At 42.1% G+C, this 13,493-nt stretch overlaps 1 protein-coding gene across 4 annotated transcripts in view; it reads right to left on the bottom strand.

Annotated features, from left to right (window-relative positions):
• Positions 1 to 308: 308 nt before the first annotated feature.
• PTPN12 (protein tyrosine phosphatase, non-receptor type 12) overlaps positions 309 to 13,493 on the bottom strand; it is a 44,368-nt gene continuing 31,183 nt past the window's right edge. The window contains exons 12-14 of one of the 4 annotated variants that reach the window (XM_018560442.1): positions 8,919 to 9,859; positions 6,280 to 6,384; positions 309 to 1,158 (exon numbers count right to left, since the gene is read on the bottom strand). In XM_018560442.1, coding sequence (XP_018415944.1) covers positions 1,094 to 1,158; positions 6,280 to 6,384; positions 8,919 to 9,859 — 1,111 coding nt within the window. In that variant the 3' untranslated portion in view covers positions 309 to 1,093. The remainder of the gene's footprint in view (positions 1,159 to 6,279; positions 6,385 to 8,918; positions 9,860 to 13,493) is intronic. The other 3 variants (XM_018560438.1, XM_018560441.1, XM_018560439.1) reach the window with 3 other exon arrangements.

Consider the following 13,493-nt stretch of genomic DNA (forward strand, 5'->3'; position numbering starts at 1 on the left):
TAGCAAATTTGTATTGAAGTTATAGTCTGTCCCAGGAGTGAGCTTGGAGTGGTGGCTACTTTACAACCAATAGGAACCATGGGGAACAAAAGTAGCCACCCTCCAGAAGGACAAAGTCAGCACCAATTCAGAGATGATTTGAGGATCTACAGCTGAGTGATACACAAATAAGATACATTATTAAAAGTTAGGGTACTTGAATGCATTTTAAAGATATAACGCCTGAGTTTAGTGTAACTTTTTTTTTGCAAAAAAACAAACAAACACCTTTTCGTGATGTATTAGATAAGGCAAATACAAGTTTTCGATTTAAAGGCACAAAGTAAAAACACATAATGGGGTTTGACAATGAAACAGTATATTATAAAAATATCCTTTAGCTTACAATTTACAAACTGTATTACAATCGTATCGGTTAACCTGTAATGCAGGCTTATGTCATCCAGCTATGATGATTAAAAAAAAAAAAAAAATAAGCCTAAAAACAACAGGGCCAATAATTTACATTCTGTATAAGGAAAAAAAGATTAAGATCATGCCCAGAATTTCTTACATCTTCTGTTAATATTTTCTCTACAATTCAGTCATATATACCTGCTAGCCCTGTACAAATAGAAAATAAATGCATACATTGTAATCAAAAGTTAGCAAAAAAGTAGTCTGTAAACTATCATAAAAGTTTCACTATATTAACAGATCTACAAGCAGCGGTGTAACAGGGTTAAAAGACATTAAGGCAATAATACATTAAGTTACAAAATCATAGGTAATACTTTCTGTTTTAAACCAAAGTGTTATATAAGGCAGGTATATGGTCCCAGCAAAGAAATGTTTAGCACTGATACTGGAATAAACCATTGTGAATAGGAAATGTTTTTCTATGGAATTGTAGAGTGTACCATTGTGTAGGCAGACCTACATGCTGAATGGTCATGGAATACTTTTTCTCAGTGGCACTTTTGTATGATATTGTCTTACAGCTCAGGCTGTTCCACAAGCAGACAGGCTGCTGAGTAATCCAGAGGATTCTGTCCATTTAAAAAGGCAAAACATCTTGCTTGGGTTCACAGAATAAGAACGGACATTTTCTGAGTCATTGCGTGCAGTCTGCAGCCGAATCCCCTGATCTTCTAGTCTCGTCACTGTTGCTGAAACCTGCTGAGAAAAACAAACACACACACTCATTACTGTAATACCTAGGACAGTTTGAACATGTGTGAAGAAATGGTTCTCGTTGTTCCTAGGAACCAATTAACCCCTCCGTACAACAATTCTAGTGCAAAAAAGGATCTGGTTGGTTGCAGTGAATGGCAAGAACTGATCTGTCAAACACTTGTGCATAAAGGCAATTCCCCCGTTACTCATTAAAGAAAAGAAGACATGAAATATGTGGCACTCAAACTGCTCAACTATATTCTTTTCTTGGATGAGAAAGCATTTTGTTCACAACTAAGAACTCTCCTTTAAAAGGGTAGATGCCGCTTTCATTCAGTCTTTAAAAGGAGAACTATGAGGTGAGTGAAAATCACTCAACCTCATAATTCCAGCCTTCCTGTGACAATGAAACTGTCACACGTCGGCTCAATAGATCGGCAAGTGAGCGAACACATACCGCCGCTCGCTCCCTTCTCTACATGATATGTCTGGTGCTTAGTGTACAATTTTCATATGGCAAAAGGTCTGCAGATGAGGTGCAGCAACCCTGTTCTCCTTTTGCTTCTACAGCTGTAAAAGCAAAACTGGAAAAAGATTGTTAAGTGCACTACTGGTGATGAGAAATAAATGTGTGAATGTTTGGTGTGCTGTCTCCTTGACCAGGAGAGGAGTCCTGCATGATTAAGCGACAAAAAGGGAAGCAAATGAGCGCTACAACCTTGGTGGGAAGTCATATGTTAGGACTATCGTGTAAGACAGAGATTTATTTCTGATGAACAATAAGAAAAGACCACGACAATCTGTTTAGGACCAGTGACATTCTTTTCTGCACCATCGGAACCAAGTGATTAACTCCTTCCTTTAGCTTGCTGCCGCACAGCCCCTCCGAGGGTCCGGCTGTTTCGTGCTCCACCCGAACAGCCGCCACTGCTCAGCCTGGCCAGCTGAGCTCATCTCCACCATCCTCGCAAAGAGCTCTCTCTGGAAGGACCGACAGTTACATCCAGAGACATTAACCAGCACCCCTAGGACCCAGGATTTAGGAGTTCATCAGGATAGCATACCCTTCTTTATAGATGCAGCCTCCACATCAGATCATAGAGTTAAAGGAGAACTATGAGGCGAGTGCATTTCACTCACCTCATAGTTCTAGCCAACCTGTGACAATGAGACTGTCACAGGTCGGCTCAGTAGATCGGGAGGTTAGCTAACACATAGCGTTGTTCGCTCACCTCTCGATCCTGTCACGGTTCTCTGCCGTGACAGGGGAGGGGCTGGATTCCCCGCTCCGATCCGCCAGCGCTGACTGGCGGAATGGACGGGGGAGGGTTCAGCTGGCTCTGCCTCTAGATAGGCAGAGCCAGCTGTCAGTCGCGCAGCTGGGCGGATCCCGGCACAATTGTCGGGATCCGCTTCAGCTGTGGTGTCTCAGTATACCGCAAGCAGTATACTGAGCCTAGGGTGAGGGGAGGACGCCAGTTTGTGTCCTTCCGTTACTCTAAGGAGAACTATGGGGAAAAGCCTTAACCCCATAGTCCTCCTTTGAGAAGTCTGTAACGTCGTTATCACTTAGGACATCTGATCACTTCCCTCACAGTTCAACCATCTTCCCGTCCAAGTGAGTAATTTTCTCTTTTAATCAATTTCTCTTCTTATTAATTGTTCATCAGAAATAAATATATCTATCATACGATCCCACTGTCAATATTCCTAACATAAGACTCCCCTCCAGGTTGTAGCGCCCCTTTGCTTCCCCTTTTGTCGCTTCTACAGCAGTAAGCAGCAGATCTAAAGGCCACAAATCATTAGTTTCATCTGCTCAGCCCCCTGCATAATAGTGCACCCTTACATCCCATATGGGAGGCTATGTATTTTTCTGCTAGATCGCCTATTGGTTTGTATATCCATTTTAAAATGTTGATCAGGCATTTTTTTGACTCTAGCACCCCAGTGTGACTTTTCTTTCAGTATTCAGTTTTCTGTACCCGACATTTTTGATTTCTATCCTAATAAAAATCCTTTATTGAAGTGCGTTAGTCCAACTGAAGCCCACATGCCTCTTTGTTGTGAAGAACTTTTGCATTATTTGGATTGCACTCATGACTCCTAACCCTCTTCAAGTCTTATCCCTTTCTGTGGGGATTTCGTGACTTCAACTAAAAGGTGCCCATACACTGCTCGATTCTCGTACGAGAATCGCAGGAAATCCCGTGATCGTACGAGAATCGAACAGTGTGAACGAAGACGTGCGACCGTTTCTACTGTACGGTCGCACGTCTTTTGTCTAAGGAGCATGTTAGAAAACCAGCCGAGAATCGTACGATTTTCGGCTGGTTTGAACGGTGCTCGGGAGACAAATGCTGAACGGGCCGGTGTGCGCACACTGCCCGTTCAGCATTGCTGTCATCGGAAGCCCGCCCCTCAGGGGGGCGGGCTTGCGATGATCGAGAGTACGATCTGCCTGTCCAAGATGAGCATATTGTATTGTTTTTTTAATCACTTTACAACCATCGCAAGACTAAGGTCTTGCGATGGTTGTACAGTGTATGGCCACCTTAAGTCTGCAGGAACCAGTTTGTACTACTCCCTAACCCTTGTGACACCAGATTTATAAGTTTCCTTACAATATAATTTTCTGTACATGTACAGTGTGCATTTCCTAATAACGAGCCACAGTGTGACAACAAATAGTCCACAGTTAGGACCATGAGATTTGCGTCATATGCAGTATTGTTTTCTTTTGAATGTAGTGCAAATTAAATTTGAACGCACATGCATTCAGAATGTTTCACTTGCTTTAGAAGTATGTCTTTCTATGCAGATTAAAATGAAGATGCAGTCTTGTGGCCAGCTGCTAACAGAGAGCAAGAGCAGAAGACATTGTTCTGCCACAGTTCTGAGAAATATATTATACAGGATTTATATAGCACCAACAGTTTATGCAGCAACAAAGATAGTTAGGAGAGTCCACTGGGAGTCCACAGAGGGCTTATCCATGCAAACTCCATGCAGATAGTGATCTGGCTGGGATTCAAACCCCTAGTGCTGCAAGGCAGGAGCGGTAACAACTACGCCACTGTGCTGCCCAATAGTTAAAGGTAAAAAAGAGTGGACAAGGACTGGATGAGAGGGTGCTAATAAGTATGATGAAATATGTCTCTTTAGCAGCACTGAGGCAGGTACTGTATTTTTGGAGGGTAGATTTACATAGGGTAAAGTCTTGCAGGGATTAGAATTTAAGCTACAGTCACTGAAGAGCATGACTAGGTCTTGGAGACTTCTAGTGTCCCGTTTGCCAAGCTTTTGTAGTGGATGGGGCAAGTTGCCCATAAGAGTGAGCTACTGTAGGAGAAGTGGCATGGTCAAGGCAGGGGCGTGACACTGATGAGGTTGAGAGAGTAAAAGGGGTGTTGGAGAGGTTGCAAGGAGTGTAGGTGAGAAAATGAGGTCAAGGGTATTACTATCAAACTGAGTGTGTGTCCATTGCGTTATGCCGAAGGAATAGGTTAGGTTGAGTAGCTAAGGGGTAGCTGGAGTGTTATCAATAACATGGCTATGAACGTCACCAAAAATATTAGTGGGTATTTTGGAGGAAAGAAAATAGAGTAGCCAAGCAAAGAAGTTGTCAAGGAAGCATGACGCCGGTCCTCGAGACTGATAAACCTCAGCAATTCTTAGAGAAACTTGAAATATAGTGAACTTCAAAAAGAGGAAAGTGAAAGAGAATGTTGTGTGGGAAGAACTTAAAAAGCGCTTTGTTGTAATAGAAGGAATCCAACTCCACCTCCTGTTTTGTCCACTGGGTCTGGTTGAGTAAGTGAAGTGGAGGCCACCATGGGAAAGAGTAGCTGGAGAGGCACAGCCAAATTCCAGAAGCCATGTTTCAGTAACCACAAGTAAGTTAAGAGAGTTGGAGATAAAAAAAAAAAAGTCATGGATAGAGATGAGCTTGGAGACAAAGCAGTCATTTCAGGGGGGGGCACATGGGGGGGGGGGGGGGTGTCTGGTTCTTGAGAGCAGAGGAAAAGGAATTAGATTGTTTAGAGTGCTGCTTCTGCCAGAGGAAAGCTAGATAGTATGATAGTATAATAGGAATGAGAGTTTAAGCTAGAGGATACTATTGTGGGAAGAAAAGCAAGAGAAAGCTTTGAGGGAGTTTGAAGCAGACTTGGTGAAAAAGCAGAAATTTAAAAAAAAAAAGTTAACTTGACGCCTGTTTGACGCAAAGAACTGGATTTTGTAGTTGCTTTCATATTTGAGCCTTCATTTAACCCCTTCATGACTGAGGCCCTTTTTTCATTTTTTGCAAGCAGGAGCCCAGAACTGACAGCCCATCGCTCCCGGTCCCATAGCAATCTGCATCGCTCCCGGTCCCATAGAACGGGGAGGGGACCGATGAAGTTCGTCGACCTCCTCCCCAGCTCCCCGCAGACACCAAGGCCGCCGAGCCCGTAGGAGGGGCAACGGAGCCCGGGAAGCACGGCGGCGGTGTCTGGCGGGGGGGGGGGGCGGCCCCTTCTTCGGGACACAGAAGCGATCTGGCGACAGGTAAGTCGCCAGGATTGCTTCTGTTGTAAAGCCGACAGTCGGCTCTACAAGTTTAAACAGACTCCCGGCGGCAAAAGTCACCGGGAGTCTGTTTAAACAGCCCCGATGCTGGCGACGTACACTGTACGTAGTCAGTCACAAAGGGGTTAAAGGACTTTTTTTTGTCCAGTACGCGAGAATAGATATACATTGTCTGCCTGTGCCCTCACCAATAAAATAATCTAAACTTCTACTGAGATGGGTGGAGGAGTAATTGCCAATTATTCAATTGGGAGTTGATAAGAGACACATGCATAAAATATTTTGAAATGGATTGGATCTAGATAAGACACGCAGTCTACAAAAATGTAAAGGAAAGCAGATCAAACCACCACCTCCTAGTGGTTGTTCACACTTAAAAATCAATTAAAGTGAACTCAATACTGCTGGCTTGCATTTCAAGCACATTCCAAATGCAGCAAATAGTAGTTCTTCTACACCTACCCTATAAAAAGTGTGAATTGTCTGTAAGCGAAGTAAAGTGAGAAAATGAATAAACGGTTTCCTGCCTTGTATGGAGAAATCACTAAAACTTACCAATGCCTGAACTCTCTTGTGGTGTTTTCAGCTGGTCTTTCAAGTCAATGGAATTTTGCAGTGCAGTATCTGGAATGGCATCAGCTAGTTGGTCTCTTGCTTGATCTAGAAAATGGTACAAAACATATTAAAGACAAGCCAACTATTTATTGGCATATGGGTGTAAACAGTCTGGTACAGGTACTTGTTTCAGGACAATAAGGCCATATCAATTTTCAGCCACTGTGGTTTATATGAGGCCTTGGCAATATTTTCCCCATTATGGACTTGAGCTCCTTGGCTTTCAGCACTGAAGCTCAACTCCAAGCATAGCCCCACTTTGGGAGCACCAAATATGTTTGCAAAAACAGATAATATATTGTAAAGGAGCAGTGACATAATCAATGTTCTACACAGAGTATGTGCAGAAAGGGTGTGGGAGGGACCCAGAAAGCCCCACCCACACAGAACTACAATAGTGAGAAGTATAGTATGGCCAGTCACCCTGCACAAGGAGAAACCACAACAGTGACTAGTCTTAATTACAGGAAACTGTTACACAAAGACCGTTTCATGCTGGATTACTGCACAGATCAGGAAGCAATGTACAAAACACAACAAGATTCTAGTATGAATATACATGCTTCTTGTATCTAGACAATATTTGCTTTTCCCAGAGTTCAGATTTAAAGCAGGTCTTTACAACCACGCGGTCATATTAACCTATTGTGTTTATCAATGTTATTAAAAAAAAGTAATAGTGCCGAGGGAAAAACCTTTATTAGACAACTACAACGTGAATCAAACTGTCAAAGGGCCCCATCCTGATTGGCCGGAATGCTGTCTCCATGCTAGCAGAAGTACTGGCATCGGTATTCTGTATTGGCGAGTACCGAAAGATAAATATTGGTGTATCCCTAATAAGAATGTATACCATGTTACATAAAATACATAGCTGTTTATTTTACATACTATAGTTAAAAAGGGGGGGGGGGAAGCAATGTATGGCTATGGGCTTTCATATCGTTCTTAAAAGCCTTCATTTAAAACCATTTAGAGAACCCCCTTTCCGTTTGATCTATTTGGTTTTTATTGTTCTGTGAGGCTCCTTTACACCGCGCACTTTAGAAACATTTTAAACCTCATGTATAATGTATTTCACTAATATTTTAGTTTGGTGCATTCTAAAACTTAACTGCTTGCTGCATTATTACAGTATTTAAATGAATGAAGCTGCACCCCATGTTTGCTCTTGCAATAGCACATAGACTGAAAATGCAAACTATTATAACCTCCCTGCAATGCAATACTTTTTTTAAATATGCATTGAATGGGTCCTAAAACGCCCAGTCTAATGCAACCCCTGGGAAAAATGCACAAAACATGATGGTAGGATAGGTGAAGAAGCAGGCAGCCAAGTTCTTTGCTGCTGGATTAAAATACTATTCTGACAACACATGACGCCAATCTACTACCACTGGAGTAATATTACAGAGGAAAAGAGTTTAAAGTACCAGTCCACTTTTCTATTAACAAAAACGTATCTTATTTATGAATCACTTGGCTGTAGATCCTCAAATCATCTCTGAATTGGTGCTGACACTGTCCTTCCTTCTGGAGGGTGGCTACTTTTGTGTCTCTTCCCCATGGTCTCTGTGTGTGTTGTAAAGTAGCCACCGCTCCAAGGATGGTCTACAATCTCACATTTAGTTTACCAATTTGTATTGAGATTGTAGTCCATCACAGGAGTGAGCTTGGAGTGGTGGCTACTTCATAACACACGCATGGACCATGGGGAACAAAAGTAGCCCCCTCCAGAAGGAAGGACAGTGTCAGCACCAAGTCACAGATGATTTCAGGATCTACAGCCGTGTGATACAAATATTTGCAAAATAAATTCTGCATCTGTGGTGATACCAAACGTGTGGCACAATAGCCTTTTACATATACAGGACTTTTTTTTTTAACATTTTTTCCACTTAGCTCCTGTGTAATAGCAATACAGTTAACAAGCTCCAATGCAATAGTGTATGGAGGTGACAGGTTCTCCTTATGGAGACATCTGGGGTCTACTAGACCCCAGATGTCTCCCCTGCACTCCAACACAGGTGAGCACCAGTGCCCCTGCTAATGCACCCCCCCAAAACTACACTTTTCACTTTGGATGGTGGATAAAAGGGCAAGCCAGAGTATAATCTACAACCTTGTTGGCTCCAGCATCTGTATCTGAAATCCCTCTAGTTAATGTATTCCTTCATTAATCTTCATACTACGGCTGCAACTAATGATTATTTTCATAATAGATTCGTTGGCCAATTATTTTTTCGATTAATCAGATTAAAAAAAAATTACACAAATGCAGTGTTACAAAGTTTACTTCTGAAAAAAACTGCATGCACAATTTTTAGCAATTGCACCGCACTGGAACAAGTCATTGCGGTGCCGTGCGTTCCAGTGCCGCAATCACACTGCGGGCAGGAGGCGTGTTTGGTGCCCTTGAAAGTCGGCTTTACAAGTTTAAACAGCCCCAATGCTGGCGACATACACTGTACGTCGTCAGTCACGAAGGGGTTGAAGATGTGAGTTGTGCAAACAAACAATAAAAATAATGCGTCTCAAAATTGTCTGAAAAGAAAAAAAGGTTAAAAAAAAAAACCTACCTTTTTCAGCACCTAAGTTCTTTATCCCAGGTGTATCGTGCCTGGCAATAGACATCGGCAATACTTTTCTAGTGGAACTTTCTGTTGCAGAGACTGCAGAAACAATGGCACTTGCGGTTGATATATTAGACAAGCTTTTTGTCATGGATCCATAAGCGTTATTTTCCTCTATATCAGAATCATCAGAGTGAAGAGGATTGGTAAAGGATAACGGTGCTTGAAGTGTTGGTACATTGCTGGGATCGCTTAGACTTATCTGTGATGTAAGAACACTGCTATTTAATACAGTTTTACTATCAAAGGAATACGTATCTAAATGTTTATCAGCAGAGGAAGACACATTTTTACACTTCGTTTGCTCATTGCTCGAATTGGTGGAAACAGAAAGTTCTCTCTCTAGAGGGAGATGGTCTGGTCTTGATGGAGGGTTGCAACTTCTCTGATGAGGTGCATCTTCTAAAGTTTTAGCGGATTTCAAACTCCTACAGTCTATGCATGGGTTTAAAGTCATACCAGAGAGAGACTCTAGAGAAGTTGACATTGGAGGTTTAGCTAGCTGGTCAACTGCATAGGATGAAGCAGATTTCATTTTAATGCCAAGTCCTCTATGCAAGCCTGCGCTAGCTTCAAAACTTTTTGGACTTTCTTGGAGAGGTACTTTTTTTATTTCAATACTTAGTTTTCGCTCTAACTTCTTCTCAACAATGGGCTCATTCTTTCCAGAGACAACTCCAGATTTGCTATAGTTCTCATTCATGTCTGTCCTATTCTCTGAGGATGCCATATGCACAACTGGTTTTGGATGATAGCGATCAAAGTCCTGCCACACTGTTGTCACAGTAGGATATGCTGATGGAGGTGAGGGAGTCAGAATTGGAGGAACAGGATGAGGCTCTGGTGGCTGCAGAATTTCTTCTTTGACATCCCCTTCAACCAGGCAGCTAAGACAAAATTGATATATAAATCATTATGGGTAATTTGAAATATTGCAGTTATACACACACAACAATTACATACTGCAGCATCTGTATGTACTGACAGACCATCATTCATTCCAATGTATACATTAACAGTAAAATAAAGTTTGACACCCTGTTGGCTACATGTGGCAAATTGCTATTTTACAATAGATTTTGAACTCATTTGGAGCAATGACAACAAAACTACAACTACAAATGTACCAGAGGACAAAGAAATTAATTCAACAAGGCTTTGGCAGGTTTCTGGCATTGTCCCAAAGAAAAACCCTCAAGTAGTTCTGAATTTTCAGCAACAGAGCGTGGGGTTTTAACATCAAATGAGAGCTGTAGTGCCAAGGCTGTGGAATGCAGCCCATACGCCAAAAATAGACAACACTTAACTTTCTTCCAGGAAGCCAAATAGAAACATTGCAGTGTGCATATTAGAGTTGTGACAATACACTTGCATTAGAACATAGGACTGGAATCCCATGCTACATCAAAAAGAATGTAAGGGGGGGGGGGGAGGGGGACGATTCAAAAACAGAAACAAGAGGTGGTGGGAGGGGGGGGGGGGGGGGATGAATTATGCATTGTGTTCTTCTAAACTCAAAAAATGCTTGGCAGATGCAACTACTAACAAATATGCATGTAAGTTTTCAGCGTGAAAACAAAAAATTATTTGGAGTTGGAATTAACAAAACTTATGACCATAGGGAAGCAGAATTGCGTAATCCCTCTTAAAGTAAAGAGGATAGTGGCTTTCAGCATCCTTTTCTTTTAAACTAATTGTTAATTCAAAGCAACGTTTCAATGATACAAAGTAAATTAGTAGTTTAAACATTTATAAGAAAAAAAAAGTGCAACACACACACACACTTCTGTATGTATAGAGACAGAAATCAGAATTTTAGAAATGTTTGCAAGTGTATGAAAAAGGAAAAAACTGAAATATATCACATTGGCATAAATATTCAGACCCTTTGCAACAGCACTTGAAATTTAGCTCAGGTGCCTCCCATTTCGCTTGGTCATTACTGAGATGTTTCTACACCTTGATTGGAGTCCACCTGTGGTAAATTAAATTGATTGTGCAGAAGGACAACCATCACTGCAGCCCCTCCACCGATCTGGCCTTTATGGCAGAGTGTCTAGACAGAAGCCTCTCCTCACATGAAAGCCCGCTTGGAGTTTGCAAAAAAGCACATGAAGGACTCTGATTGTGAGGAACAAGATTATCTGGTCTGATGAAACCAAGATTGAATTGTTTGGCCTCAATTCTAAACGTTATGTTTGGAGGAAACCAGTCAATGTTCATCACCTGCCCAATACCATCCCAACAGTGAAGCATGGTGGTGGCAGCATCATGCTGTGGGGGTGTTTTTCAGCAGCAAGTGCTGGGAGATTAGTCAGGGTTGAGGGAAAGCTGAATTGAGCAATGTACAGAGATATCCTCAATGAAAACCTGTTGCATGGCGCTCAGGACTTCAGACTGGACCGAAGGTTCATCTTCCAACTTGACGATCCTAAACACACAGCCAAGACAACACAGGAGTGGCTTAGGGACAACTCTGTAAATGTCTTAGAGTGGCACAGCTAGAACCTTGACTTGAACCCTATTGAACATTTCTGGAGAGACCTGAAAATGGCTGTCCACCGATGGTCTCCATCCCACCTGACTGAGCTTGAGAGGATTTGCAAAGAATGGCAGAAAGTCCCCCCAATCCAGGTGTGCAAAGCATGTTGTGCCATACCCAAAAAGACTCGCGGCTGTAATTGCCGCCATAGGTGCTTCAACGAAGTGCTGAGTGATGGGTCTGCATCCTTGAGTACATGTGATATTTCAGTGTTCTCTTTTTAATAAATTCACAGACATTTCTAAAATTCTGTTTTCACTTTGTCATTATGGGGTACGGAGTGTAGATTAAAGAGAAGAAAAACAATTGAAACAACTGTATCGGGCTGCAACATAAGAAAACTGAAAAAATTGCCTCCCTCTTCCCACTGCCAGAGAAGTGGTTATGGAAATATCAGGTCTTCTCTAAAATGAGGTTTTAAACTTTGCCATCAGACTTGATGAATTAACTCATTCTAAAGGCTCGTTTACACCAGTTTGTACACAAAAGTGATCCATTTTAGCTTTTGAGCTGGTATACATGTATGTAGAGCTGCAACAGTTAATCGATTTAGACGATTAAAATCGACGATTGAAAACGTTACCAACGTTTTCGATCGTCGATTCGTCGACTATCGATTGATTTCCCTGTTCGGGGCTCCACACGCGGCCTGAGACACACGCTCGCACAGCACGCCGACGCCGCGGTGACTTACAAGGGTTCAGAAACAGGTAAGGGAGACCTGTTTTAATATTTCCTGTTTAAAAAAAAAAAAAAGCGGCACACTAGAACACCAGCAGCTATAGAGGAACAACAAATCCCAGCAATAATACATTAAACACCCTGTATAATGTACTATTGCTGGGACTTGTTGTTCCTCCTATACCTGGTGGTATTCTCCATTCTCCAGTAACGCCAGCTACAGAGGACTACAAATCCCAGCAATAGTACATATGTAGTATAATGTAGTATTGCTACATTCCTCTATAGCTGCTGGTATTCTGCAATGCGCCGCTGTATTATGTACTATATTGCACACCACACTTTTTTTTTACTTCTACCGCGCCAAGCTTGCTCCCGTGATGGACTACAATCTCACCACAAACTAGTAGTCCATCACTGGAGCCTTTTTTTTATCCGATTAATCGATTAATCGAACTTAATAATCGGCCAACTAATCGATTATGAAAATAATCGTTAGCTGCAGCCCTACATGTATGCCAGTGGAGGGAACCTTGGCGCAGAGGCAGATAGAATTCAGGTGAGCTCCAGTACGTTGCAAGAAAATGCAGTCATGCTGCATCTTTCCACCGCTCTCCACTCTGTTGTGGTGTGAATGGAGCTAATAGAAAACAAGTGTTTTCTATGTGCACTCGCAGTGACTGGCAAAGATCAGGTGCAGAAAACCATAAGTCACCACATATGTTGTGCACAAGCCCTTAGAGAGGAACAACCAACTCCAGAATGATACAACACTTGGCTCCTGGACAGTCATGTTTTGTGGTACACTGAACGTCAGATTTAGATGTGCTATGCTAACGGCTAAATGAACAGTTAAAATTAAATGTGAAATGGTTCTATTCAGCCATTCTTGTGATCCGGGCAACCCTCCCAGACAACACTGCTAAATGGCTCTCCCTCCACAGCTCGCCGTATCTAAGCAATGCATGAAAGGGCTAAGCACTACATAGCTCAAAACAGGATTTGCATGGTTTTCAAAGACACCTGTTCACATATGAGCATCCTGTCACTGGAAAAAATACATGAGCTACTTTTCTACAGATGTCTGCATTTTGGGCCCCATAGACTTCAATGGGAACGCCTGTAAATGTGCAACACAGGAGTTTTCTAGCATTTTGTCACACAGGAGCTAGCCTTCCTCTTGACCAGTATCTTTTCAGCACATGCAGTAGTAACACTGCGAAAGCAATAGATCCCTGTCTGGAACAAAGTGCTGACCCTCTCTCTCTCATATATATATATATATATATATATATAGG

The sequence above is a fragment of the Nanorana parkeri genome, unplaced genomic scaffold (genome assembly GCF_000935625.1).
Source record: "Nanorana parkeri isolate BGI_ZX_2015 unplaced genomic scaffold, ASM93562v1 scaffold454, whole genome shotgun sequence".
Lineage (NCBI taxonomy): Eukaryota > Metazoa > Chordata > Amphibia > Anura > Dicroglossidae > Nanorana > Nanorana parkeri.